At 38.8% G+C, this 27,594-nt stretch overlaps 1 protein-coding gene across 6 annotated transcripts in view; it reads right to left on the bottom strand.

The window, feature by feature from the left end:
- The window catches only part of EPHA6 (EPH receptor A6), a 338,956-nt gene that overhangs the window by 230,731 nt on the left and 80,631 nt on the right, over positions 1-27,594 (bottom strand). For all 6 annotated transcript variants that reach the window (XR_004426440.1, XM_033146746.1, XM_033146748.1 and 3 more), the window contains one exon: positions 26,302-26,965. Coding sequence is in view for 5 of the 6 variants with exons in the window: in XM_033146746.1 (XP_033002637.1) it covers positions 26,302-26,965 (664 nt within the window). In the remaining variant the exon portion in view is untranslated. The remainder of the gene's footprint in view (positions 1-26,301; positions 26,966-27,594) is intronic.

The following is a 27,594-nucleotide window of genomic DNA, read 5'->3' as shown; positions in this document are numbered from 1 at the left end:
AAATAGCAGCTTCAGCGTGTGGTATCTCATACTCATAGCTGTTAAAGCCCTAAGTACATACTTAGATATTCTGCAATTATACTTTAGGAATTTGGCTCAAACCATGTTTGCCAGTCCAATGTTATAATTAACATAGCTGCAAGGAGTTCTGTTTCTCCCAGGAAATTTGAAATTGCAGCATTAGGAGCAGTAAGTAAAGAAAAGGGATCTCAACAATCTGGATCTAAAAATATACAGTTACATGATTTAAAGTTATAGCAATGTGAATAGCAAATCTCTAGAGATGGGCAATCATCCCAAAGATAATATTTTAGAGACTAAGACCAAAACCACATAATATAGATAATATTTTAGAGACTAAGACCTAAACCACATTTCTAATGTCTGTCATATTCGTACTGTTTATTGTGATATTCGATTGTTAATTCAAACTTAATTCTATTGTGTTTTATGTTCGCTTAGTACGGTATGTGAATCTGGTCTGGGACCATAATAAATTTCACTCATTCCTTCTCAAAGCTTCCCTTGGCTATTACATGGGTTCTCCATAAGTAAAGGTAAAGGGACCCCTGACCATTAGGTCCAGTCGTGTCCGACTCTGGGGTTGCGGCGCTCATCTCGCGTTACTGGCCGAGGGAGCCGGCGTACAGCTTCCGGGTCATGTGGCCAGCATGACAAAGTCACTTCTGACGAACCAGAGCAGCACATGGAAACACCGTTTACCTTCCTGCCGGAGCGGTACCTATTTATCTACTTGCACTTTGACGTGCTTTCGAACTGCTAGGTGGGCAGGAGCTGGGACCGAGCAACAGGAGCTCACCCCGTAGCGGGGATTCGAACCGCCGACCTTCTGATCAGCAAGCCCTAGGCTCTGTGGTTTAACCCACAGCGCCATCCATGTCCCTACCCCCCCCAAAAAAAACCTCTAGAAGAACTCTGGTAAATTTTCTGAACCTACAGTATATATCCTCAGGGGACTTTTCCTTGCATCCATAGGGACAAATTACTCCATCCACAGCAATTCTTAGGAAATTGGCCTTTGGCCCCTGTGCAGTGTATTTCCCCCCACATCCACCAGAAGGCATTAGTTCCCTTGAGGGTAGAAAAAAGATGCTACAGGGGCAAAAGAGGAAGCCATGAGGGAAGACCTTGTTAGTCCTTACTCCCAACTCTCAGATTCTATCTTGCGCTTCTTAATATTAGCCTTTTGCAGCTTGGCTACGTTATGTTGTATAGGGTGAAGTTTAAGGAGTATGTGGGAGCTTTGGCAGCTGAAGCAATGGTAGCTCTAGCTAGTAAGTCCCCAGGATACCACACTAACAAAAACTTTACTCTGGCCATGAAAATAATTTGTCTTGCAGGAAAGCCAGCAATTCTTATTGTGCTCAGATTTAGGCGCTTTAAAAACTTGGATCTCCTTCATGGTGCACAAGACAACTCAACAAGAGACAGCAGCACCATGGATAGATCCACAGAGACAACCTGTCCAATGAAGTCTGAAATTCTGGTGAGGTTTTATGTCCTTTTGGGCCAGGCTGCTCTTTCCATGCTCTGCTTACCACAGAATGAACAGTCTTAGCTGGGGTAGCCCTCTGGCATTCTGTTTCTTCCCACCTCACACCTTATGTGCTGCCTATACTACAGATCAGGTACTTGGCAAGTTAAGTAGACCTGTGAGTTTGAGATCAGGGCAAAGAGGGCAGGGCACACCACCCTGCCCCTCCTTTCCTTGACCTAAAGGAAAATAAAGCTCTCAATAAAGTAATTTGAACTATAAAAACAATTCTGCAGGGGGAATGTAATCAGGGGCTTTCCAGTGGTTTGCACTGCCCATCACATGTACAACTATCTCCTGTTGGATCGAATTCAGGGGTGTGTCCAAGGTGTAATGAGCTCCTGGCATTATAGCTGTGTCCCACTCCCCTGCTATCAGAGAGAATGAGGGTAATTCTAAGGAAGCTAGAAAGACTGTCTTAGAAGGCACTGATTCCTTAGGGGACAAACAACTATCCTTTCCCATACTGCTTCAGTAAATATCCCATGAAACATTCACAATGCAAGAGAGAGACTGCTGGCTCTTCCTGTGCAGTTTCTCTTTGCATGGGCTCAGCCTCTTCTACATTGGACATGCTCCCTTAAACAAGCTCACATTTCATTGACCAGGCCTGGACACCTAGCATCCCTTCAATTCTGAATCGAGGACAGGATGCACAGAACTTCACCAGCAGTGGTTGATGCAAATCACCTTTTCCTGTTGATTAAGTACACAAACACACAAGCTTGTGGTCTTTTCTGCTCTTTTAGATGTGACAGCCATTTGTGTCATTTCACAACTTCACAGCAGCCACTTTGTGACTGGTGCCTTTGGCACTCTCAAAATCCCACAGGTGCCCAGTGGTCCCAAACATTAGCAACACTTGGCCTATTTTCAGCATATGGCTATTGACAATCTATCAGCCTATCCAGAAGGAAAAATGTGTGCAAAAAAACTAGTTACAGGGGTATTTAACCAGTTTTGTCAGTGGACATTGTATAGATAATTTAATTCACAGAACCATGTTAGAGAAATTCACCTTAGGGCCAGTTTATATATTAGTAAATAACTCCATGTGACGAGACCGAGGGCACCAATATGCAGTCATAAGGAGTAACATCTGACACTGCATATTCATTGCTACAGCTTCTGCTTTCTGATAATAACTGATCTGAGTTAGATAAAAAATATGGCTACCAAATTGGTCATGATATATGGCTAATAGAAGACTGTCAAACTATAATTATATAGTAGAATATAATACCATATCATGATAGCTGCACTGAACTGATACAATAACTGTTTTGGAAAGTAAGGCACAACAGGGAAAGGTTAGAAGAAATTGATATGATTAATCTGTCAAAAAGCCAGAGGAATAATGGCAAATATGAAACATCTAGTCTCATTAGTCAATGAATAAGGTATAATAGTTTAAATGTTACTGCAAGAAAGATCTCACTAATTTGGGGAACAGAATACTGAGAGAAAAAACGTAAAGCAGTAAAGAAGTTAAGTTGCCAGTAGTAGTAGAAGTTCAAGGTGGATTTTTTTTTTTTTTTTTTTTTTGCAGAAGTCAGCAATGTCTGAATTGGCTGAAGAAGGATTGTTTATCCTGCTTGAATATAATAAGAAAATACTTTGACAGTTTTCTGGTAAGACTCCCTTTGGATTTCTTGTCCAGGGTTCAACACAAAATCTATCTAAGGGACAGCCATCTGCCCCACATGTTAAATGTTGTTCAACCTATCAACAGCCTTTTGCATTTGCTGGTTACTAGAAATATGGACTTTATCAGAACAGGTAACAGGTGAGTCTACTTTGGACACCATCAGAGTAGATAACAGGTGATCCTACTTTAACCAAGTGACCATAATTTCACATGCAGCACAAACAACCCTAGTATATGCAGGAGATGTGTACAACCCTGTAATCCATTTGCTAGAGCTCAGGAAAAAATGCCACCCATATTTCTTGTTTGTGGGTGGTGAAACAGTTAAGAGAAATTTTGTCGAATATTTGAGGTCTCTCTGTGTTAAATAGTATGGCATTATTATTGCTGAATGAAAATCTGTTGTTCTTGTTAGTGAATTGGATAAGAAAGAAAGCAAAAAAGACTGAAAAGCACAGGGGCAAGCCCACTGCATCTTTCAAAAATATTACAATTGGATCCATGAATGCACCCAAAATTCATGGATAAAACTGGGGAGATAATTTCACTGAATATTTTCCAGGGCATTACTAAAAAAAATTCAACAGATAGTAGCAGCTTGAAAAACAGATTTCAAAAATTGCCTCAAAATAGTGTTCTGTGAAATTTTGACTCCTCTTCCCCCTGCCCCCCATATGTACAGTATATATGTGTACAAGAAAACATGAGCCAAAATTTCTCATATATATACACTAACATAGTAAAATGCTGTTGACAACTTACTGTCATGTTCATCCAGTTCAAGTCATACATCATGAAAATTGCTAAATACTTTCAGCATTCACTAAACAGCTTATCTAAGGCAAGGTCATATGCAAGCATTAAATCACCCAGAAATATAGTGTGAACATAATAGCTATATGGTGAATCACTTTATATTTATAGCACCAGTATTACTGTGCTATTATGACCCAGAATGTTCTATCATTTAAGCTGTTAGTCAAATCCTGTGATCACATCAATCAAGATATATTTTTGACAGAAAATAGTGTTTGAAAGCGGAGATAACTTCTCTGCTCATAAGAAATTTCCTAGTTAGTTTAGTAATAAAATCAATGTGACAACAACTATGGAATAATTGTTGCCATTTTCGTAGAGTTAGTTTTCAGGGCACAAATGCATTTGCCTCATGTTAAGTTCCTTTGCTGTTAATATGATATGATAGTTCTTTGAATCATACACATATGAATACCCCTTAGCTGCAAGATGCTGATTTTATGTCAAGAGAAAGAGAAAGTATGTGGAAACTGGTGTGTGTGTGTGTGTGTGTGTGTGTGTGTAGTTCAGTAGTTCTGCAGCTTTACAAAAATAAAATAAAAAATCCTATGTCAGACTATCCAGAAAACTGGATGATCCAGAAATATGTCCAGTAGATTTGTGTGTCCAGAATGTTCTGGGCCCATAACCTGTTCGATATAGCGCCAATAAACAAGGCCACATGTCTGAGGCAGACAGGCCTCACACCATTCTGACTCCCAACTGACCAAATGTTTCTTTGTCTCATGAACAAAGGGGGGGTTGCCCCTCCAGCTACTCAGCAGACCTCTGCCTGGGTGATAATCCCTGCCATCCTGATACCTGAGTGCCAAACAAAAGAGTGTGATTAACTTGGCTGGGAAACAGGGAAATGTAAATATCTCTTTTGTTTCATTTGATGGGCTTTTGGTGGAGGGCAAGAGGATGCATGGGCAGGGTCCAGAATGCTCAGATTACTGCCACCAGACCTCCCCTTTCATGATGTAACCATAATGTATGGGGGTGGTGGTCTTGGGTTACACCCCTTCTGTGATGTATGTGTGAGATTTCTGGGGGTGGGATGAACTCCAGCGTGGGGAAATTCAAATTTGTATTTAAGGAAAGGCAGCCCTTTGTTCGAGGTTCTTCCCTGCTCACCTGTGTGTGAGGAAAGCACCCTGTTGCAACAGCAAAAATAAAGACTTTGCTTCTCAATCATCTCTGGTTGGCCTCTGTTATATTCTCCTACCGATGGAGAACCTAAAAAGGGCTCTTGTGTACCCCATAAGGGAATAAGGGCAGATTTTTGCTTATTACAATTACAAAAAAAGAAGAATGATACACTGCAAAAGGGAGAAAATAGTTTTAGCATTACAAACTTTTCTCATGCTGATCCCAGAGTGAGGCTCTAAACATCAATATAGCTTTGTTGGTGGAGCATGAGACTTGTACTGTCAAGGTCATGGGTTCAAGTCCCATGCTGGGCAAAAGACTCTTACATGCAAGGAAGATGACCCTTGTAGTCCCTTCCAACTCTACAGACTCTTACATATACAAACACTGATAAGGTACTCAAATTACAGTTTTCACAAGACAGAGAAACCAGTAGGAGAACACTTCAATCTCCCAGGACATTCTATAAAAGATCTCAAAGTAGCTGTCTTAATACAAAGAAATTTCAGAAATAGACTGGAAAGAGAAGTGGCTGAATTGCAACTAATCACCAAACTTAAAACCATGGAGAAACCTGGTTTGAACAAAGACATTGGATTCTTATCTCATTATACATAACAAAGCCATCTTTAGCCATCTCACCCCTTGCCTTTCCCTGCAAGACTAATTGCAGCCGTTTAGAGTCGTCAACAGGTTTTCCACACTTATCCGCCTATCACCCATTCCCACCACCCTTCTGAGTAATACCCCTCCCCACTCCCCCACTATATTTAAGGATCTGGTGACTTCTGTTTCAGTGTATCTGAAGAAGTGTGCATGCACACGAAAGCTCATACCAGGAACAAACTCAGTTGGTCTCTAAGGTGCTACTAGAAAGAATTTTCGATTTTGTTTTGACCTGTAACTGGATATTTGTTGGTAGACAAAAGGGGGTTAAAGTCACACACATGCATACACACACACACACACACACACACACACAAAGCCTGGCATATGTCTAGATTTTAATTTGTGTATCTGTGTGTGTTGATTTTGTTCATGTCACCTTTGCAAATGCTCTGAACTGGAAGAGATGCAGGAGTGTGTGTTTGCATTCATGCACATGGTGTTAGAATGTGCACACAGAATTGGAAATGGTTGTGTCTTTCACCTGGCCATTGTCTGAGTCTTAATCTGCACCCTCCCAAACTGAGCTAGGAGGAGCAGCAGCAAAAAAGAACCTAGTTCACAATAGCATCTTTCCTTGTTTCTAGGCATCATGAACAATAGCAACACAGCACTGCTAGGTGGTAGGAGGAGGTGGCTCAATGGTGTGTGGCAACTCAGAGCTTGCCCATACTTCCACTTGTCACACCTCCTCCCCCTGGGGAAACCTACTCTTTACAGTTGAATCAGAACAAATATCAATCAAGTTTTCATAGGACTGACATGTGCTCCAATTCAGCGGCAAAGAACAGGTTTTTCCAGGGAAAGTAGTGGGGCAAACAGAAAACGATTCTGACATGCTTTCTAGGCACAGGACAGGTGAAGTGTGGGTCAGCCCTCAGAGCCACACCAGTTGGCTGATTGGCTTGTTTTTTATTATTATTATTACTCACATGGGATAAGATCAGCCTGAAGAAGGCAAGGAGTTACAGGCAGGAGCCACTGGCTTAAACAGCAGAAGAATTGCAGGCCAACAGGCCAGGGGCAGCAACAAAGAGCCTCTTGAAGGTCGCTAGCCCTTTCTTCAGCATTAATTGCCAATATGCAGGCTCTAAGCTTGGAGATGTTGAATTGCAGCTGGCTCCCTTGGCTACATGCATGAGACTATTTAGAAAACTGGTGAATGGGAGCTTTCACTTCTCAGAATTACAAAGCAGACAAAGATTCCCATCTATCTATGGCATCAAATATCAGAGTCAAACTGAAGCTTGGAATTTGAATTCTGACAGATATCTGGATCTAATAACTCTACCAAACAGCCTCCAAGCAGCAGGGAAGAAATGCAGTTGGAAGTTAAGAAGCAGGTGGAAGGGTTTTCCCTAATTCACAACCATTTCCCCCTGCAGACCTCTTTTCACGTTCTTCTCTCTCAGTTGTGTTTACCATATTATAAGTAAAAATGGTGGAAGGAAGGAAGGGAATATGATTTGGGACATAGGGGAAAGAAGAAGGGTTAAATACCCAAGCATTCATTATTTCAAATTGCATCCTGCTGCAGCTTTGCAACAATTCAGTGGAAACTCATGTTCTGAAAATTAGTGTTCTAACCCTGGGGGATAGCACTGTATATTGCTGATTACTGTAAGAGAACCTCAGGAAGAAGCAGAAAAGGTAGCCGGTAAAGAGAATTTTAAAAAGAAGAGAATTCACAATATACTCTCAGCAGCTATTTACAGAATTGACTCCTGAACTCAATTTGTTTGCATTCTAAGTGTAAATCAGTCTCAATGAGCTGAAAGATGCAACCCCCACCCCAACAAAATCAGATTCTTAACATATCTCTTTCACCCATGGCTAAGCAATCATGCAAACATTAACAGGGTTTCTGCTGCGCAAAGATCTGCAATACAAGTTGCAGAAATTCCTAGTGAAGCATAGTGATGTGTATATTAGGCAGATAGTAAAGTATGGGCATGTGATTGAAGCACTACAGAATTGTTTGTACACTGGATAACTTGTTAGCCCATTCCACATACCTGTGAACAATGAACACATGTAGACAAGGAGCATCGGAATATCAGGGGTGTTTTTTCAAGTTGGAAGATATAACTGTCCCCACCTTGCAAAAGTCAGAACCAGAGCCCACTTTTTCATCATTCCACAATCATCAATCATGACGATTACTTTTTCAGTATCTTTGGGTCTATTTTCATTCTCTGCTATCAGCTGAAAGCCTGTAGACACATATATCCAATCAGCAATCGCCATGTGCTGCTTGATGCCAATACCTTCCATCATAGATAGGTTTTAGCAAGACCCACTGAAAATAGCCTGGAAGGGTGTCATCACCAAGTCAACTCAATTCAGCCACTTTTCCTTGTGACTGAAAACACCTAGCCAATCTGGAGTCATTTGCATGAAAATGCTCCTTACAAACACATACAACCAGTTGTGTTGATGGTGAAGCCCCAACTTCCCCCAGAGCCTTTGTGGAGCATTCAACTGGCTCTGGACTTAGTCACTTGCTCTGTCCCCTGCTCCTCCCACACCTATAAGCAGGAGTGCAATGTGCCATGAAGGGAAAGAGCAGTTTCAAATTTGAGATACAGAGATGGACACAAGTTTTCACTCTTGGTGGCATCGCAACAAGATTTTTTTACTATTCCTTCTTTATGAAAGGTGAAAAGTCCTAGGATAAAACAGCAATGCAGCTTACTGTAAGTTTATTGCAGCCTAAATGTTTCACCTTTGAGGTTAGCATTGGAAGACTATTCAATGGTTTTAGGAAGCTGAGACTTTAGAAGGTCAATAGTGTTATGGAACTGGGCTTACCAAAAGGGACACCTGGGCTCTTTGAATTTGTTTTTCTACTAGTTGTGTCAAGACCAGAAATAATTCTACCAAGACTACCTCTGTTTCAGTATTGATTTAACCTGCAGCTGAAGGGTATAGGAGCTGAGAATTTCTAATTTAACAGAAGGTTTGACTGAGTACAAAGACAAATATTACAAACTGACATACTGGAGAAATTATAGCTTCCATGCCATGAAAAAGTCATAAAAACAAAAAGGACAAGTAAAAAATACTGTTTTTTCCCTAACAATAATATAGGATTAGTGCAGGGAAGCAGGAGGGGGCAAATTTAGACTCTCTTGATCCGAACCTACTGTAGAGCAGCACACAGGAAAACAGTGATTACAAAGTCAAAGAGTTTGCCAAAGTATCATTGCTTTACTGGATGAGATAGTTGAAAATTCTCTTGCGCAAACCCCATAGAAATGAATGGAAGCTGTGAATGGGCATAGTAATATATTTCATAGTAATTTATTCTGCACCTTTAACATTGTCCATCCATAGTTGAAGCTGCCATAAAACCAAGGCTAAGAACTTTCCCCCATGATATTCCAAGAGTTACAAAAATGCTTATGTATTTGGGTTAACTTACTTCTAACATAATTTATATTTAAATCCCATGTAAAACTTTCCCCCAAATGTTGTTGCTCACATTCCCTAAGCATATGCCTGAAATTCCCAATGTCATCTGTTACATCTGAAATGTAGTCTCTTAAATCCAGTCTGTTCATTTTGTCAAGTATCCAATAAACTTGTGGAATATTCTGCACTCCATGAAGCTTCACACATCACCTCTTATTGTGCAGTTCTTTCCCCAGTCCCGGGAATTAATTTCTGGCCTTGTTTTCTCATAGATCTGAAAATAGCATAATGATTACTTGACACAACTTCAAATATTTGCTCTATTTATTTATTTTATTAACTACATTGGTTAAAGCTTGTCTCAAATACATATCTCACAGCTTTAAGTTCTTATTCCATCATTTTTATACTGCTCCTCAGTGCTAAAAGTTGCCATTGTGATGTAATAAGAACCTTGGTTAAAATGATTTTTCTCCAGTATAATCCTTGACCTTTTATTTTAATGGTAAATTTCCCCAGATATAGGTGTATTTTCTCGGATATGATTTTGATATGTGCTGAGATTTTATCTGCACTATCCACTATGGCCTGGTTATTGTTTTTGTTGATTGTAAAGTTTACCATTAGTATTAAGAGAGCTTCCCCTGGGTTGCTAGTTTCTATGATGAAGTTTTCTTTCCTTACCCAAGGCATTAATTTTTCATGTTTGCTCTGTACTGTTATATTCAGCAGTGAAATTCATTTGCCATATTCTCAGACTGCTGGATAACCAATAATCTACTGTTTTGTAAGGGACTATTGCAATTCCCACTAAAGTTAAATTATGTCTTTCAGCTAATAACAATTGGAGTCAGAGGTAGTCTTCATAAAGAATAAAAACTAATTTTAATCCTTTCAGTAAACAGTAACTTCTAAATGATTTTCTCCAAGACTTGCACTGCCTGCTTAACACTATTATTTGAAATGGATTTGCTCAAATATATATACAGTAGTTGTACACAATATATCAGTCACTATTCCCTTTAGTTGTAACATTACAGAATACATATAGTATTTAAAAAGTTAGCAACTGTTAGCAGATTTTAAGGGTGGGGAAGAGAACCCAAAACAACAATGTATTCCCAGTTTCATTTCTATCTGTGTTCTTGTTGTTCTGAACCACAGACATCCTAGAAATGTACCTTAAATCACTCCTTTGTGTTGAGCAACAAACTAACCAATAGGTAATAATTTGATTCAGACATACAGTGACCCACAGGAATGGGTGCTCATAACACAGTAATGAGGCTTGACCTTCCCAGTGGTACGGCATTTATTGAGCAAAACAGTGGGTATCATTTTTTAAAAGTATTTTTTATTGAAGATTTTCTTGATTTACAAAGGTGTGTGCAATGTCTCTCTCGTATTTTTTCCATGTAACATTTTTACAAATCAGTTTCGTTTGTTGAGACATTAGGAAGAAAAGGGGGAAAGAGGTGGACAGGATGGGGAGATGGGTGGGGTGGGGTGACAATGTTTCTATTTTACTTTGTAAGCCAGCCAGTTCAGATCAAATGTGACTATAATACACCTAAACCAATGGCTTATTTGACCATTCATCCACATGACAGGGACAAGTAGCTACCCATGTGCTTCCCCTAGCCCAGCCCCACATGATTGGGGTTCTGAATTACATAGAGAGCCTATACTTGTAGAGTAGTGTTTTTTTTGTTATAAATTTGGCAGGCAGCAGAGCTGAGCAATGGGAGGGGGACTAGCAAGCATACTTTAGAAACTGATAATTTCCCCTTTGCTCTTTTCTTTCATTTTTTGTACCACCACTTTCTTCTTTAAAAGAAAAAAGGAAAAAGGAAAAGTTGAGGTAGAATAAGAATTTTCATACTTGTGTCACAGTAAATGTGCATTTTGCCACTCTGTATCTATTATTATTATTATTATTATTATTATTATTATTATTATTATTATTATTATTATTATTATTATTTGTACCCCGCCCATCTGACTGGATTTCCCCAGCCACTCTATTATGGCTGAAATTTTAATGGGATAATTAAGCCAGGGGCAGATTTACATATTTGGGGCCCTGAAGCTTGAACTGTTATTGAGGGCCTTTCACAATCAGGAACAAGGTCCGGGTAACCACTGTTAAAATTCAATGCCTGGTTTAAGAATTGTTGAAGTTATGAGTTTAATTTACACAAAATGTTTTAATTCTTTTAATGTATTGTATTTAAGTTGTTGTAAAAGAAGCTTTAGGGACATAGCCAGTATTCTTCCACTGGGAGTGGTAGACTACCTTGTGATTAAGCCTTGTCACTACATCACAAGTGTTAGGTCTGTGACTCAACAAATATCCAGGCCATTAAAAGGACTGTGCTGTCTCCACCCTGCCCATTATGTCAAATGATAACCATAATGGAAAGCTGGCTCCAAACAAACAAGCAAACAAACAAAAAGATCCAGCTTGCTACATGGAATTGGCACCATTCATTTGTGTTTCAAGAGGTTAAGCATACCAACATGGTATCCTAGAAAAAAATAGATACTATAGGAAATGTTGAAATGGGAATTAATATTTGAAGCCCCATTAAGCCTTTGTTGTGCTGTATGCAGCTGCCACTGAGTAGCTTAATGGGAACCCAGCCAGTGACAGCTGGTCTCCTTCTGGAACAGTGCTGTTGGAGGGCAATGAGGTCACAGAACACAATATATCTTTTTCCCATGGATTTTGATGATTTGTGAGCTTCGAAGCTTCCAAATTCCGATTTGGAGTGTGGCTTAATCCCAAGTGTATCCATAATGAATCTCTCTCTTGCTTTCCCCTGTTGTCTTTTCCCCTGTGCAAGCTGCCCTTTTGCTTAAAAGTAAAATAAATCTGCAAAAACAGTAGAGCTGAATGGATTTACATGTCACGGTTAATATAATAGATATATTGCTGAAGCTTGCACAGTTTGAAAATTCACTTGAACCTTGCTGGGGTTTGCATGCTTGAAACCTGCTTTCAACTTTTTATGTTGACCCAGCAGATAAGAAACTGATGAAAAGTCCAGGTGTGTTTGGGTGTCCTCATGTGTGCTCTCAGCACAGACACCCAGCAGATTAGGGATGTGTCTTCTGCCCACCACTGCCTACAAACTTGTCCCATATAACTTTGGCTAGAACAAGGAATGAGATGGATCCCACATTACTGCTGCTCTCCAATACTTGTGGCTTTACTGACAATGGGGACAGGAAAATTGAGCCTGTCTTGTTGCTGTTTCCGTGGGTATCACCTTGAGACTAATGGTCAAACTACACATGATGGTTAATGCATAGTGCACAGCTATGCCTATTTCTAATAAAATAAAATCAATAAGATAAAAAAGCTGTGGAGAGGGAGACTTTTTTTTTTTTACTGCATATGCTTATTTCCTTTCCTCTTCAGCTGTGACCCGCCCCCCCCCAAATAACTGGCCCCACCCAGCTATGAGGCTTAATAAAAATGTTTCCATTGACACCAATGGACTTTGTTACTGAGTCTTGTAGCTATGCAGGGTGTGATTGTTGGGGTAGAATTTATGGCAAGGGAGCAATGAAATATGTCTTCCCTACCTGCAGGGTATGGTCCTGATAGCAACCCTTCCTTCCGTGGAGATAATTAATTTGAGAAAATACCACAAGTGATTTAGCTGCATGCTGGGCATTAAGCATAACCTGTAGTTTGTTCCTAATGGCACTAATCATTGTCCCACTCCCTAAAAGGTTCTGTCTAAACAGGTGGACAACTGAAGGCAGAAGGAAAATAAATTCTTCCTAGTTCCCAACCCCATAGCTACACCTTAGTGTCAGGTTGTGAGGAATTGCAATTCCACATGTTTTAATAAATGCACACATACAAAGAAGTCATGAACAGACTTGGTTTCTTCCAGGGATATGACTGTTCAACCTCTTCAAAACAAATTTTTAGTTCAATCAGTTCTGTCTCTGGAAAGTCAGTTCCCATGAAAATGTTCTGCAGTAAACTCAACAGCGGAAAAACTGAAGGATAGCAAATACAAGACAAAAAAAAAATCTATTAATAAATTTCTGTTTCAGTAATTAATTGTAGAAGTGCACAAAAAACCAGTGTTGCACTACTTAGGTTTTAATCAAAGTGTATTTGATTGACTTTTCCAAATAACATTACTGCTCCTAATACAGTCATAACTACATACAGTAGTTTATTTTCCCAATAAAGCATTATATATCTCCTAATTGTCTGGGAAAATGAAACATGAATATCCTGTTCCATAAGGGCCCAAGTCCCAATGAATGAATGAATACCAACTTTTGTTTCTGACAAATTATTCTACAATTTATGCTGCAATAAAATCTATGCTACAAACCTAAACATGTTTACTGCAGAGTGAGCCCCATTGAATACAGTGTAGCTTACTTTTGAGTAAGCATGCATATTGCTGAATAAAGAATCTTAAGGAATCTCGAGAAATCTTAACTAGAATTAAGCAAAAATGAAATTGCATCCCTCTCTCTCTCTTTTCTTCCCATTCTTCCCATAAGTAATTTATTATAACATCCTACAATTGTAGGAAGCAAAGTTAGAAATTGCTTTATATCATTTCAACAGCTGTGTTTCTTTTTAATTTTACTTCGGAAATATTATTTCCACGATCCTTATTTTATTTAAACCTGCTACAAGCAGAAAGAGGTTCCTGCAAAGTCTTCGCAACAAATGAAATGTGAAATAGCTTGCTGCAAAATTCAAAAGAAAAACAGTATGGACTTGAAGGACAAACATTCCCTCACTAGTACTCTGTTCTTATTTTAGGTCTCAATGGGGAATGAAATCACAGATGGAACCATGAAGTATGTTTACTCATACCAGGCCTTTGATATGCAAATGACTGTTCTGAGAGAATTAGAAATACACTGACCAGTATACATTCTTTTAGAAGAGAGAAAGCCACTGCTACCTAAGGGAGAAGGGTGATAAACATTTCTCACAGCAGACACATGGTGAATAACTGAATACTGACTGCTGTTAGAGTGCTTTCCTGAGGGAGTTGTTGCATTCTCAATGCAACATATTTTCTATGTTTAAATGCAAAAGAAAAAACCAGGTTATAGAAGATAGAGAGGAATTTATATGAGGCTTTGGGATAAGCATCGGAACAGAATCTTTCAGGTGCTTCATTTTTTAAGCCAACTTGTTCTTTATTTGGTATTTATTAAAAGAAACCCAGATTTCCTACATACATATTTTCCTTTTATAATGCCAAATTTTATTTTGGGCACCTGATTATCAGGATCCAAGTGACAACTTAAGGTCACCCCAAGGACTCAGAGGTCCTCTGGGAACACATGGCAATTGGATCTTGGCCACTGCAATTTTATGGGGTAAAAATACAGTGCTTTACCCACCGGAATGCATTGTTGCTGAAGTTAGTAATTTTATTTTGAAATACAGATTTGCCCAGTTTCAGACTTTTATGAATTGAGACTGAAGCTTCTGATTGTTGACCCAGTTCTGAACCGAGTTCAGAGGAATTCACCTATCACTAATATACATAGCATGGACATGAAGATGCATACCTATATGTATTACCCAGTTGTGAAATCAGTCTTGACAAGGTTGGTCATCTATTAACAGGAAAAAGGGACTTAGTCAACTTTCTTCCAAACAAGCAGTCAGTATTGTCAAAGCCAACCAAAAGTTATTGCATCTATATACAGACAAAACCAGTATGGATCAATGTTTTTACATATTCTTTCACGTGTGGGACCAGATTTAATTCTGTGTTCAGGGCGGCTATCTACCAGCTCCATCTGGAACGCAGACTGAGACCCTACCTGCCCATGGACTGTCTCAGCAGAGTGGTGCATGCTCTGGTTATCTCCCGCTTGGATTACTGCAATGCGCTCTATGTGGGGCTACCTTTGAAGGTGACCCGGAAACTACAACTAATCCAGAATGCGGCAGCTGGACTGGTGACTGGGAGTTGCCACTGGGACCACATAACACCAGTCCTGAGAGATCTACATTGGCTCCCAGTACATTTCCGAGCACAATTCAAAGTGTTGGTGTTGACCTTTAAAGCCCTAAACGGCCTCGGTCCTGTATACCTGAAGGAGCGTCTCCGCCCCCATCGTTTAGCCCGGACACTGAGATCCAGTGCCAAGGGCCTTCTGGCAGTTCCCTCATTGTGAGAGGTGAGGTTACAGGGAACCAGACAGAGGGCCTTTTCGGTAGTGGCGCCCACCCTGTGGAACACCCTTCCATCAGATGTCAAGGAAATAAGCAGCTACCCTATTTTTAAGAGACATCTGAAGGCAGCCCTGTTTAGGGACGTTTATAATATCTAACGCTGTATTGTTTTAACATTCGTTTGGGAGCCGCCCAGAGTGGCTGGGGAAGCTCAGCCAGATGGGCGGGGTACAAATAAATTATTATTATTATTATTATTATTATTATTATTATTATTATTATTATTTACCAAGATCTGGATGCAGAATCCTACACCTTCACATGGGTAGCCATTGCTGGATTGGGCCAATTATGGCATACATTGGCAGGGATACTGTTATGAAATGTTACATTATGGTAGCAAACAGAATGTTAGGTTAAATGTATCTTTCTTCCAAATGCAAATAGCCTCTTCAAAACAATGATTTTCATCAAGACACCATAAGGGGAAGAAATGGATAAACTCCTTCCCCCACTGTATTAATTCTTATCATTGTAAGTTCACAACCTCCAACATTTCTCTGATGAAAATAGGAATGTACTAAGGAAAAGTGGGACATTCCAGGATCAAATCAGAAGCCAGGATGGCTTCTGTAAATCTGGGACTGTCCCTGGAAAATAGGGACACTTTTGCTGCTATTATGCAGATTTATAGGTACGTGCAGTATGCACAGAATTAGGGCCCCATGTGGCTGGAGGGCACCAAGCTATTTGTACACTTTGTTAGAGGATATCTCTGAAGTGTGACAATGTAGAATCTAGCATTTTGGGTTTGTTGTGGGGTTTCCACTCTTCATTTCTCCATGAAGGAAGATATTCCTCACACCTTTGGATCCAACTTCTACAGTAATAAGTTTTTTCCTATGAATTTAATAGTCAGAACTGAAAAGCTAGGATACTGCACAATAATTTATAAACATAATTTTCTATATTGATATTTGAACTAACATGCATTTTTGCAGTTGTTCCTTGATCTATTAACATTGCACTAACTTTATGTATTAATATTATACTAAAGAATGCAAATAAAGATTCAAAGTTTATTCTGATTTCAGCTACGCCACACAACTTTAAACAATCATCTATAAAGATTTTATTTCAACTCTAACTTGAGTTATGGGCTTTTTGGAATTTCAGCACTCTGCAGGGTAAGTAGTTATTTTAAAATGTCAGTGCAATACATTTACATGCAAATGTCAGATGGCTGATAAAACTGATGTTTAAAACAGATCTATAAAGTCTTGTGACAGGTTTGCTTCATGCACTGGCTGTTTAAACTCAGCATATTTATATGCACAGAGAGCTCAAATATAATAGCTACTACATATGTATAAAATCAACAGCTCACACTAATGGAAAATTATCAAGGTCACATTGCTTGATGATGCTTCCATAGTGCCATCCTCATCATAATTCAGGCCCAAAGATACATTTTAATATTTTTACATTTGGTGAGAAGTGGTGATACTGAATCAATAGGAACCGAGATTGGATAATCTGTTTCCTATACAGTACTGTAGATTTGGGACGCGGGTGGCGCTGTGGTCTAAACCACTGAGCCTAGGGCTTACTGATGGGAAGGTTGGCGGTTTGAATCCTACGGCGGGGTGAGCTCTCGTTGCTCTGTCCCAGCTCCTGCCAACCTAGCAGTTCAAAAGCATGTCGAAGTGCAAGTAGATAAATAGGTACCGCTCCAGTGGGAAGGTAAACGGCATTTCTGTGTGCTGCTCTTGTTTCGCCAGAAGCGGCTTAGTCATGCTGGCCACATGACCTGGAAAAACTGTGGACAAACGTCGGCTCCCTCAGCCAGTAAAGCGAGATGAGCGCCACAACCCCAGAGTTGTTCGCGACTGGACTTAACTATCAAGGGTCCTTTACCTTTTTTATACTGTAGATTTGCACAAACATAATACAGGTAACCTGCAAATTATTTTTCAAAATATGGGTCACTATTTTTTAAAAAAATCCAATGACATTTTGCTAATTATTTTTGTTAAAGCACATACAATTTAATTAAACAAGTTGTGGCATCATAGTAGGATATGGTGAAAGGATGTATTAGCAATTCAGCTCACAATTTGAGGCATTGTGCTGGTAATGCCAACCAAATATGGATGTTGCACTGAAGTATGTCAACCTATCATTACTAGATTGGGGGAAGCTGTAAGGCAAGGAAGTTCTGTTTGATGGGTGTAAACTATGACATTTTCTCAGTGCTTCCACAAATCTGTATAATTCTATATTATTCCTGTGCAGACCTTAATCCAGAAAACCTAATCTCCCATCTTCAAAGAAGCCAGCACTTCAAGTATTATGTACAACACACATTTGTGATAAAATATTAATTTAATACTATTTGATTCTGCACATTATGTTCTAAATCAGTGTTTCCCAAGCTTTTTTGACTGTGGCCCCCTTCCGACCTTGTTTCTTTCCTGTGGGGGCCCCCCCACCCCGTTCCTACTGGAAGAAAGGTAGCTATTTAAATTTTTTGTTTGTGAATAGAACATGTTTTATTTAAACATTTTATAATTCATACAAAATATAATTATATAAAATGATAGTAACATAATGAAATATTGTTGAAGCAGAAGAACATAGAATCATAGAGCTGGAAGGGACCCCAAGGTTCATCTTTCCAGTGCAACCCCCTGTAACATAGGAAACTCAGCTAAAGCATCCATAACCTCTGCTCAGAAACATCCAAGGAAGGAGAGTCCAGAACTTCCTGAGGGAGATCCATCTTCCATGTATTATAAAAAGTAAAGAACACTTATTTGATACACAGGGGGAAACCTACAGATAACAGTCCAAAAGCATAGCCTCCAACATTTCTCTGATGAAAATAGGGATGTCCTATTCCATAATAATAATTTTACAATTTGTATCTCCAACCACTCTGGGCAGCTTCCAACATATATAAAAACATAATAAAACATTCAAAACCCCTTCCCTATATAGGGCTGCCTTCAGATGGCTTGGGGGTTGGATAACTCCATACCCTTCAACATTTCTCCAATAAAAATAGGGTTGTCCTAAGGAAAAGCAGGACATTCCAGCATCAAATCAGAAACTGTGACAACTTCTGAAAATCCGGAACTGTCCCTATAAAATAGGGACACTTGGAGGGTCTGCAAAAGGTGCACAGGGAGTTCTGTATATATAGGAGAATTTTTAAAAGCAAGTGGTCCTCACTGACCTGGTTCAAAAGATCTTGTCATCTGAAGGAGCCCTGGCTGCCTAGATAAAACACTATAGGCCCACACAACCTTACCTGGGCATAAGGCCCACTGAACTCAGTGCAGCTTTCTTCTGAGTAGACAGTTATTTACTAGATGCAAGTCAGCAGCACCAGACAACCCAGCTCAGCTAGGCACTGGGGTGGATTTCACCCTGTGCCTCGCAGAGCTAGGCTGATGCTGCCGAAGGGCCCTGTGCCCCTCAGCAACATCTGAATGCCCCGATCTGCTAGGCGCTGGGGTCGATTGCGCCTAGCAGAGTCAGGCCCAGGCTGCCACCTGGCCCAGCACTGGCAGCAGTTACAAGCAATGCTCAAAACGGGAGCCTCAGCAATCACCCCCTCCTATTGGAAACAAACCAGGACTGCTCCAAGCAAAAAGAAACACTAGGCCACCCCCTTATCTGCTTGTGATTGGCCAAGCAGATAGCCAGCCTATCAGGATTTTTAAAAAATAAGTAAAGTTTATTTCCCTTTTCTTCTCACTTCCCTCTGTGGTCCCCTAGCCTCGTGCTATGCCCTCCCCCCTCCCCATTTACGTAATTTTCACCTGTGGCCCCCTTGGAATATCCTGGTGGCCCCCGGTTGGGAAACACTGTTCTAAATTATCACGTAGGAATATTGTATAATAATACTAGTTATTATCATTATATAACTGTTACAATTTTATTTTTGATATTTTAAAATTTATGAACCATGCAGCCTAAAACACAAGCAAAAACCCCCAAATAAAAAAGAATATTTAAATACATTTTTGCTGTAAATACAAATACCTTCTGAGGTACAATTCCTTAAAGACACATTCAAGAACCCGAAAGATTCTGTTAAAATTGCATTGTCCCAGAAATAGAATGGATTGTGAAAAAAAACAATTGGAGCACAAATGTTTGACCCACATTGGAAGTTATCAAAATATTTCTGTAACTTTTTCCAAATGAAGACTTATTATGGATGCTATTGGACTGTACATCATTTTAATTAGAATTAACACTTTCATCTTGTCTGTGAATACATGTAGGATCAGTTTTGGAATACTTAGCTTGTGGGAATATAGTCAAGCTGTCATAGCAAAATTAAGACATTTTACATACATAGAGACTATTATAAAATAAGTAGATTCCAAATAACTAAGCATTCATTGTTGGTGTTTAGAGTAAAATCCTTCTGTGCATACAGTCTCATATCCTTTGGGAATTTATGCATACTTTGATCATTATCCCTTTGAAGTAACACTTCTTTAAAAGAGAGACATTTCAAGTGCAGTCTTCGACGCTGTTAGATGTTTTACTGGTAGGTAGGAGACTTATTTTACATAATTTATTCTGCAGATAGAGTGAATATCCTGGTTAATGCAAACTGCAAAAGATAAGTTTCAAATATCCATCTTTATCTCCTAGGAACATTTACTTTGTGGGTTACATCAATTTCAAATTAGAAGTTTTAAAGACCGTCCTCATCAGGTCATCGTCCTGCCATCAAAACAAGTTTGACCCTTTCACTATGTCCTCCAGTGCTATGACAAGCTCAAAGATTTAAGGAATGAGACTTTTCCCAGTAGTGGTGTAGTGGTTAAGCACAGTGGACTTGTAATCTGGTGAACCGGGTTGGCGTCTCTACTCCTCCACATGCAGCTGCTGGGTGACCTTGGGCTAGTAGTCACACTCCTCTGAAGTCTCTCAGCCTCACTCACCTCACAGAGTGTTTGTTGTGGGGGAGGAAGGGAAAGGAGATTTTTAGCCACTTTGAAACTCCTTAAGGGGAGTGAAAGGCAGGATATCAAATCCAAACTCCTCCTTCTCCTCCTCCTCCTCCTCCTCCTCCTCCTCCTCCTCCTCCTTCTCTTCTGTACCATTTTGATGAAGTCTGTAACCTGAAGCATCTGTAACCTGAAGTGTCTGTAACCCGAGGTACCACTGTATATAGAATAGATTATAGCCGCTGTCTCTGACAGGAGATGCAGGTCAGGTGTGAAAGTCAGATCTAGTTACATTTAAAAAAAGGGTGGGGGGAGAGATAAAGAGTGGTGCAAAACTTTTTTTGTGCTGACTTGATCTAATGTCTGCTTAGGAGACATACTGGATTAGTGCTGACCCAGATATATATGATGTGTTAACTTTGTGGATGGGTGTAAAAGGGTTATTCTGAACTCTAGGAGCATTGTGAGCTACTTTATACCAGGTCAGATTATTTGAGCCTGATGTTGTCTTTTCTGATTACCAGCAGCTTTCTGGTGTCTCAGGCAGGAATATATTCCATTACCTTTTACCAGATTCTTTTAAAAAACAGTATATGCCATCGATGGAATCTGGGACCTTCTGCAAGGAAAGGATGCATTCTAGTATAGACGTACAATTCATCTTGGATTTAATAGAGAATTTTATAAACGTTAATTTTCTAGCTCTGCTTAGCAGTCTAAGACAAGCAAAGAGGGAAGCAATAACATCTGAAGTTTATTTCTTCATTTATTATTATTTATTATTTTTATTTATAGCCCACCCTTCTCCAAATGGTCCCAGAGAAGTTTAAAATGTCGGTCTAAAAGGCTTTAACTAAAACATCAAGTAAAATCAAATCAGAAGCAATCATAGTACTAACAATACTACAGCAGGAGGAAAACAACATTAATTTAGCTGATCATCTTCAAATGCCTGGTCAATATATGCTTTTCTGTTGTAAGTACTGTACAGTAATTGATTATGTCTTAGAATACTGCCACCTAGTGTAGTACACTAAGGAAATAATGCTTGCAGAGAATCAGGGGAAATGTCCAGAATGGAAGCAATCTGCATATTTTGATTATAATTTTGTTCTCTAAAAAGCACAAGTGGGAATGCATAATGTGAATTATATTATTTCATGTCTTGGATTGGAGTAGTTACTGGATTGAAGTGTAGTCAAGACAGAGTCCTGGGGAAATACTCAAGAGCTGATTAGCATTCTGTTGTCAATTCCAATTCATATTTAGTGATTTTGGATTTTCTTTTTTTAAGAGAAGAAGCTAAGATGGACAGAATGCAGTTTTGCTGCAGTAGAAAAGTAGGAGATTCACTGCTTTGCCCTGTGGGTGAAGAAGAGACTGCTGATCCTACCCAGGCTAGCAGCTAATTGACATGCTTAATGGACTGAAGGGTGTTTCCACATAGCAGTTGAACTCAATATTTTGCAGCATCCACATAAAGTCATCATCATTAAATAGATGTCCCAACAACACTGAAGGAGACAGTACAATCCCAGTTTTGTTACAAAGATCCAGCCTGTGGCATCTGCAGCCAATCCAGATATGGGAAAGATCCAAGAAATTATAGGAGATGTACTCAAGGTTTCCTTGTACACCAAAGATAATTCTTGAAATGGCTTGAGAAAATGTGTAAGGAATGGAAATACGGTGCTGGTAGGAAATTTGTTGGCATGTGCAAAACCATTATGGGGAAAACCCAGGAAAAGTTCCATGAAATCATAAAAAGACATCTGGAGCAGGAAATAAGAAGTGCCTATCACTAAATCATGTGGAAGCAGCAATGAAGCAGTGCCCATTTTTATGGAGCATGCAGAATGCAGATCTTGTCAACTACCAAATAGTTATTACTCTGAGTTTAAATTAATTTGTGTCTAGTTTGTTTAGTTCACAATACTTGCCAGTACTTATTTCAACAATGTATTTTTGTATTGCAAAAATGTTTCTTAAGTATTTTAAGAAAATATACATAGAAAATGACCATACAGTAGTTAAAACGTGATCTCTTAATGATCTCCAAGATCTATGCTTGCTTCTTGAGATTTAATATGAATTAGGTCTTGTATGAACTTTGTTGTCAGAAGCACATTTGCAAACTGCTTAAAATTTGCATTTCCCAAGCTACACTATTCAAAAGGAAATCCTTTATTGATTTTGAAAGCACATTTCTCAGCATAATGCTTTGATAGTTAATCACTAACCCAAAGGAAAATAGGCATTATTATGTGGTTTAGCTAAAAATATGGCAGGCACTAATAACTTACTCCAATGAAAGTACAGATGATCATCTTAGAAGTCTGATTTTGATTTTATGTTGCTTCCTAGAGATATTACCATATCTATGGCATTAAATGATACTTTATAAAATGTAATTATATTCATAGATTGAAGATGTTTCCAGTTTTAAGCATTACTTAGGCATTGCATTCTCACTCATTCATTATTTTTTTATTTGCCTTTTATTAGGTTTCTGTACCTCATGTTTCTTCTTCATGTTGCTGCCCAAAAATGTACTCTTAAAACTGTAGCAATGCATGCTTCTTGATCTAATGTAAACACACAGGCATGTTTGCCAGAGAATGGCTGTGACTTCCTGTTGCAATGTACATCAGGAGTAAAACACAGTTTTATCATCGAGTAATGACTACAGGTAAAAAGGAAATAGCTTCCTATTTTACAGCCATTTATAAATTTGGATATGGATTTTTGTGTGTGCAAAAACATCAATGCAGTACAATATGCTGCTTTCATTTCATTTAGGATTAGATGAAGTTTTATGTCTTAAATAAGTCCACTGTATTATAAATATTAGAAACATGTATGAGTTTAGATAATGTTATCTGCATGTCTTAAGAATTAAGGTATAGCAATAATGGAGTGTGTATTTTCCACATTTTCAACTGAAAAATGTCAGCTGTCAGCCTTGACATAATTTTCAGCTGATCCCTTGCCTTCTAACCAGGGATGGGGGATCCAGGTGTTGCTGAATTCCAATTCCCATTAGTTCCAACTAGATTGATCAAGGAGGGCTACAGGTTGCCCATCCCTGTTTTAAACAATTGAATGATTAAATTTAAATAAATTTACATATTACCAAAACCTAAATATAGACATATTTTAAAGAAACTAGAAAAGAACAAGATAAATTAAAACTTAATAAAGAAAAAGATACCATTCATTGCTACAGGAAAACTTGATATTTTCTTTATCACTCCCTATAACAACACACAACAACAAAAACAGCTTTAAAAATAAGTACAGCTTAATTGTCAGTGCCAATGGCTGGTAATAATGGTCTCAAAAGCCTCTAATTTTTTGTACCAGGGATAGAGAGTTTTCTTCAGACCAAGGGCCACATTTCCTTTGGGAAATCTTTTGGGGGCCACATGGATCCAGAAGCAATGAATGTACATTTTATCTTTCTGCAACAGGCTAGTTTTACACATACTTTTTGTCCTTTATCTAGGTCTTCCAAGCTAGGGCATTTAGTGCTGAGACACTCTTGACAATGTCAGAATACAATGTCATATAGGATTTTTCAATCTTGCAGTAAGAAGGGGCTGCTCCAAGGACCGATACAGCAGTCCTGTTGGCCTGCAGCTGCTGTGGCTCAGAGGGTAAGAGCTGGTTTCCAGTACCAGTCCTAGGTGACAAGCCATTTTCTTGAACAACACTGGTCACACAGCTCTTGATTGTATGGTCTGCTGCTGCTGCTGTGCATATTTTCCAGACATTTCCAGACCACGTTTCCAGTCACTGTAGAGCAAGGCAATTGATTGCTTATACAGAGACTGACAACTGAACCAGAAGATTTGAGAAGTTCTTTGTTACTGTTCAGTTTTTAAAAATATTTGGCAGACAGGAGAGGATTTTTAGGGCTCTTAATCTTTCAGCTTCCTTTAGAACTCATTTACACATGCATGGACACAAATGTGTTGTGCAGAATTTAAAAACACATCAAATATAGCACCAACCTAGAACAGCCATTCAAAGATGTACAGATGTATGAAAATGCAATTCACCCCTGAGAATAATTCATAAAACCACTTGTCTCTATAGGAAGCCGAACTGAGGAACTACTAAAATAGTCATCTTACAACATGATCTGTTTAAACACTAATTTCCCACTCTCTAAGCAATTAAATAGAAATAGTTGAATAAGCATGCTTTTAGGTACTCAACTGTAAGTTCATTATGCTTCTGCCCAGGCATTCTTGGTTCTGTAGCAGACCTTATCCTCTTATTGAATATATACACAGTCAAAAAGTACAGGAGAGGTGGGGGGGGGACTAATATATAGATTTATAATGTGACTAGGGAGCATTTAGATGATAGTTCTACCTTTTATATGAGAAATTATTAATATATTTTGGACACAATTCATGGGCTAACTGATGTTCTAACTGTCCTACCACCCTTGCCCAAACCCAAATAATAATGTGGTTACATTTTGCATTTCCAGATTAATGTACTAGCATTAGTAATTAGTAAAGGTAAAGGTAAAGGGACCCCTGACCATTAGGTCCAGTCGTGTCTGACTCTGGGGTCGCGGTGCTCATCTCGCATTCATTTGCTCTTATGAGAACTTTAATCAAAGAGTTTTTCAACAACATTAAGCTCAGAGCTATCTAATCTGTTTATTTTGAATGCCAGGTCAAGCTATGGTGGCTGGTTGGGCCAAAAAGATGGACAATCCATAAGCCATGTATTCTGTTTCTTTTAAGCCCAAGTTTAATATATTTATTATTTGTAATTATTAGTCATATTAAACAGGTTATCTAGGGAGATACCTATCAAAGAACCTTTATCTGTTTGCATTTTTTAAAATTATTTTCTTTCATGGATGTAAGCTGCCCAAGAATATTGGAATTAAAAAGTGGTTCACAAATTTATACAAACAATCAAATAGAAATAAAATAAAATATTATATGTGTGTGTGTGTGTGTGTGTGTGTGTGTGTAGATATATATATATATAATCTAAAATGAATATTTATTCACATGCCCAAATATCAGAATGCTTCCCGCCACTCCATAGTCCACTGCTTAATCTGAAATGGGGAGGTACTGTATTGAGATGCAAATAAATTCCCTCATATTCCATTGTCAAAAGCCTTCATTTATAGCCTCAACTTACTAACAATATACACATTTCAATCTTTTCTACATACACTTGCAAATATAGTGATCACACTGTAATGTTTTACACTGAGCATTTGTTTCTGTGAGAAAGAACACAGCAATAACTAGTACCAAAGCAACTGTGCAGCAGAAAAATTTATTGCGGTGACCTCCCATACAATATTTGGGATGTACCTTCTACCTGTTCTTTAGTATTCATGCAAAATATCTGCTGTTTCTTTTCTCAGAAGTAACTGCTTATTTCATCTTATACAATATGTAGTGTTTTAAATACAAATATTGCCTTAATATTTTGTATTGTTTCACACTTATGAATTTATTTATCACCCTCAGGATCCCCTCCAACTCTACAATTCTATGATACTATGATCCTTAGGTACATAGCAGTAAACCTTTAATCTTCCATTGAATTAATCATATTTGGTATTCATGCAGCAACTTGAATTTTGTATTCTTCACAACTAATGACAAACTATTGTGCTTTACCCATTAATTTATTACAAGTAAGCAACTTTGTTTCCCCCCAAACATGCACATTATGTATTCTATGTTGAAAACAGTTCTGATTTGAATATATCCTGAGCAAAATTCAACAGTAAAATAGACCACGAGCTCAATCCATCTCCTATTAAAACTGATTTTGCCATTAAGTTCAGTGAAACATGGACAACAGGCCATGTGGTAAAACAAAAAACAAAAAGTGTCCTGGAATTAATTAAGAACAATTATCTTACCATGGCAGGAACCATCCACTTCTTCATACCCAACACTGCAGATGCATCGTCCTAGAGGCACAAGCCAATCCCCATCTGCTCCACAATATAATTTTGGAGTGTCCCGCTCCTCAGCACTCTTCACACAGGAACCTCGTACTTCCACCAAAGATGAAGAATCAACCCTTGGAATAGTGTCAGGAAACATAGCCAAATTCCGAACAGTGAAAGGACACTTTTTGTAGTAAACACGGACAGAGACCAAAGCAATGCAAGCACCAATGTCTTGAAAAGCAAGAAAAAATCCTTTCCTGTTTATCGGTCCCACCTCACGAACTTCTGTGTTCAGTTTAAGGATGCGATCACCCAAATCCATCTGAGTAAAACTCTCATCAGCTGCAATAGTATCAATTTTACTGTACTGGTTTGGCTTGAATTTAATTCCATGGGATTCGTCTGATTCCAGGTAGTAGAGGTTAAATGTTTCTTTGCATGTTCCAAGTACCCATGGAATGCTGTTGCAGTCCCTCAGTGTAAACTTCATTTCCACATAAATTTTCTGAGCTGCATCACGGGAGATCCAATTTGTACGAAGCCAGTTGTTCTGGCTGGGTTCCATAACATTACATACCTGGTAAGTGTGGATGGGGCGATTATATTCATCCATTTCTGTTATAGCATCCCACTGAAAAGAAAATACAATTCATGAAAAAAAATCCTTATCCACACTCTCAGTTGTTGCCAGTATAGAAGACTGACCTTAGAATTGCAAGGAAACCAACATAAATATTAAAATCAGATGCATATTAAGGATCAGCCTACTATCATTCTAATGATTCTTATTTTATTTTCCTCTAGATGACTTTGAACCACACAATAATGTATGAAAAAATAACCTAAGTGGATGATCTGGGATCAAAACAGGCCACAACGTTTATTGATTACAGATGTAAGTAGGCTTAGGGGTATCCTGAACCATCCAGTCAGTCTACTGGTTGATTACAATTGCTATGATGTAGGCAAAACTTCCAGACAGGCCCAATTTGTCTGGAGGAGAAATTTCTCACCTGGTCCCAAATACTGTGACTGAGACTTCCATAGCAAGGTCTTACTGCAGACACATCCAAACTGAGAGTGGGTCATAAATATGCATAAGAGGGTGAGAGATTAAACTCCAACTGAGCTGCCAGTGTAACGGGTAGTCCCAATTTATATCTGAGGAGTGTACCCACATGAACTCAACCCTAGGAAGACCTCAGTCAGATCTACTGTACGTTCAAAAGAAATCTTGAACTTATTTGCAAACACTTGCAG

Source organism: Lacerta agilis, chromosome 4, assembly GCF_009819535.1.
Source record: "Lacerta agilis isolate rLacAgi1 chromosome 4, rLacAgi1.pri, whole genome shotgun sequence".
In the NCBI taxonomy this organism is placed as follows: Eukaryota; Metazoa; Chordata; class Lepidosauria; order Squamata; family Lacertidae; genus Lacerta; species Lacerta agilis.
Note: the sequence above shows the minus strand (reverse complement) of the source record. Positions and strands in the feature narration are given on the sequence as shown.